Below are 2,321 nucleotides of genomic sequence, written 5' to 3'. Positions count from 1 at the left end.
AGTGTGTGCATGAGCAGTGATTGACACACAGTTAGACACCCGCCCCTGCCCTGATTGGAGCATCTGAACAGGGAGCTGTAGATTTTTACAGATCCCACTACATCTGAACACTTTTTAAATTTCCTGCTTTGTGTCGTTCTACTGGAACATAGGGTTGGTTTCAGCAAATATCACAGAGAGTTAGTTTTGTAAGTCTTACCTACTGCATCTTTAAAGATTTGAATCCACTTTCACATAACCCTCGAACACTTCACATGAAGAAAACAAGCAAAAAAAAAACTAAATCAATAGAGAGCTTAACTAAAGAGATACCTTTTAGAGATTTAAAGACATTGTTATTTCTCCACCGGCATATTCTCTCTCTCTCTCTCTCTCTCTGGGAAGTATGCTGAAGTGTGGCTGGCCCAGCAACCTCCAAAAGAAGACTGTCCTGAGACAACACAAAACATTCCCTGAATCTGTAGAGAGAGACAAACGTAATTATACATGAACAGGTTTGGTTATTATACTTCTTTCAAGATGAACCAGCCTGATACATCTTCACACCATGAGAAAGTAAAGGAGAAATGACACCCAGCAAGACTGGCAACAGACACATAATACTGATGGTGAGATGACTGCAGAGCAGGTACTGCATAAAATATCAATCAAATCAATTATTTGGTGATATTTTAGCATAGGGGTATGATAGCAGATGAAGATAATTTCCTTTATTTAGAGATTTCACTTGCTTGATATGTTTTCTTTTTCAAAAAAGTGTAATAAAAAGTCAGAAAGAAAAGAAAAAAGACAGATTACTTCACAACCATTAAAAAAAATACACAAATTAGACAAATTAATTATTTTAATTAAAGAAAAACAGGATGCTTGACCACTTCATTTAATGTCAATTGATTTTTTTGTTGTTGCAGTGGAGCATCATCAGACCCTATAGCTACAGGTTTGTGCATGTGGGCAGCTGTGCATGCACAAAAACAATTGTGAACAGATCAGAAACTACTTCCAAAATCCAGTATTTTCTAAGCAAGCAGCCTATTGCTCTTGGCAGTCAGTGTTTAAAACAGAGAGAACAGATTATACGACTTCAGTGTAAAAAAAAAAAGTCCCACAGCGCATCCATCCCTCTCTCTCCCTCCTTCTCTCGCTGCCTCTCCTCGCACAGACCCAGCCTCCTGTCCGGTCCGCCATCCTCCGCGCTGCCATGGCCGCGCAGGCTGCCGGTCGTGATGCTGCGACGGCCGGACCCGCAGTCTGCACCGAGATGGAGGAACGGGTAAGATGCGTTTTGATAATAGAGGACGCTCTCTTTGCGAAAACGTTCAGGACTGAGACCGTCCCTTGACGTCGGGCCTTTACAGGCTGTCTCTGACACGCTGCTGCAGCAAGATGGAGAGAAACCCTTCAGGATGCACACCGACGCAGTAACCGCAACCATGTCTTTTAATTGATTTTGGGCACAATGTTCAGCGAGATTATTAGTGCAGAGGAAGGGAGGATGAGCTTTCTCGTGTAAGCAATAGAGAGAGGGAGAGCCGTCGCCCACTGCTGCTGCTGTTGCAGCTGCTGCAGCGCATGTGTGACGCGCTGATGTCAAAGGGAGAAGTGAAAGTGCAGCAGCTGGTCGGTCGGTCGGTGCATGTAGGCTTCCGAGGGCCAGTTTATAATTAGCCGGACAGTGGCCAGGCTTTAACATTTTTGCGTCTCACTCGTCTTGTTTTGCTGCTGAATCCGGAGAGGTTTGAGCGCGCCTGTCGAGCCGGGTTTCTTCCACTTGGCGGCGACGCCAGCTGACAACAAGTTGGCAGGAAAGGTAGGGTTTTTATCCTGATCAACAGAGCAGAACTGAGCATGGATGAAATAGAGGCTTTGTGGTGCTGAGGTCATTATCAGAGGAAAGTGTCCACCAAGAGAGAGGCCCTGTGTGTGTGTTTGTGTGTGTGTGTGTGTGTGTGTGTTTTCTGTTATTATGGGCCATCAATAGGAAGAGTGAGGCTGCACTCTTTATGGCATTGATTTCCTCACAATTTTGGATTAGATTATCAAGCACTTAAAATGTCAAAATTACCAGTTGCCAGTGCCCATAATGACGTGTTTATCTGCGGTAACTTAGAATTCCAATAAATCAAAAAAATGCAAAAAATAAAAGTATTCATTCTATCAAAGGAAGTTGTGGGGATCATGTGCATATGACAACTTGTGAAGCCATCAAATATTAAATGTTTTTGTGGAAAATGGCTTTGTGGTAATGAAGCCACCTGTAACAGACTAGGAAGTGTGTGTGTGTGTGTGTGTGTGTGTGTGTGTGTGTGTGTGTGTGTGTG

General features: G+C 43.5%; 1 protein-coding gene across 3 annotated transcripts in view; it reads left to right on the top strand.

Annotated features, from left to right (window-relative positions):
- Positions 1 to 999: 999 nt before the first annotated feature.
- The window catches only part of abch1 (ATP-binding cassette, sub-family H, member 1), a 30,876-nt gene continuing 29,554 nt past the window's right edge, over positions 1,000 to 2,321 (top strand). For 2 of the 3 annotated variants that reach the window (XM_032542045.1, XM_032542046.1), the window contains exon 1: positions 1,131 to 1,810. Coding sequence is in view for 1 of the 3 variants with exons in the window: in XM_032542044.1 (XP_032397935.1) it covers positions 1,202 to 1,273 (72 nt within the window). In the remaining 2 variants the exon portion in view is untranslated. Of the gene's footprint in view, positions 1,811 to 2,321 lie in introns of all 3 variants that reach the window. The other variant, XM_032542044.1, reaches the window with a different exon arrangement.

Source organism: Etheostoma spectabile, chromosome 17, assembly GCF_008692095.1.
Source record: "Etheostoma spectabile isolate EspeVRDwgs_2016 chromosome 17, UIUC_Espe_1.0, whole genome shotgun sequence".
In the NCBI taxonomy this organism is placed as follows: domain Eukaryota; kingdom Metazoa; phylum Chordata; class Actinopteri; order Perciformes; family Percidae; genus Etheostoma; species Etheostoma spectabile.
The sequence above is the reverse complement of the archived record's forward strand: the minus strand, read 5'-3'. Positions and strand labels throughout refer to the sequence as shown.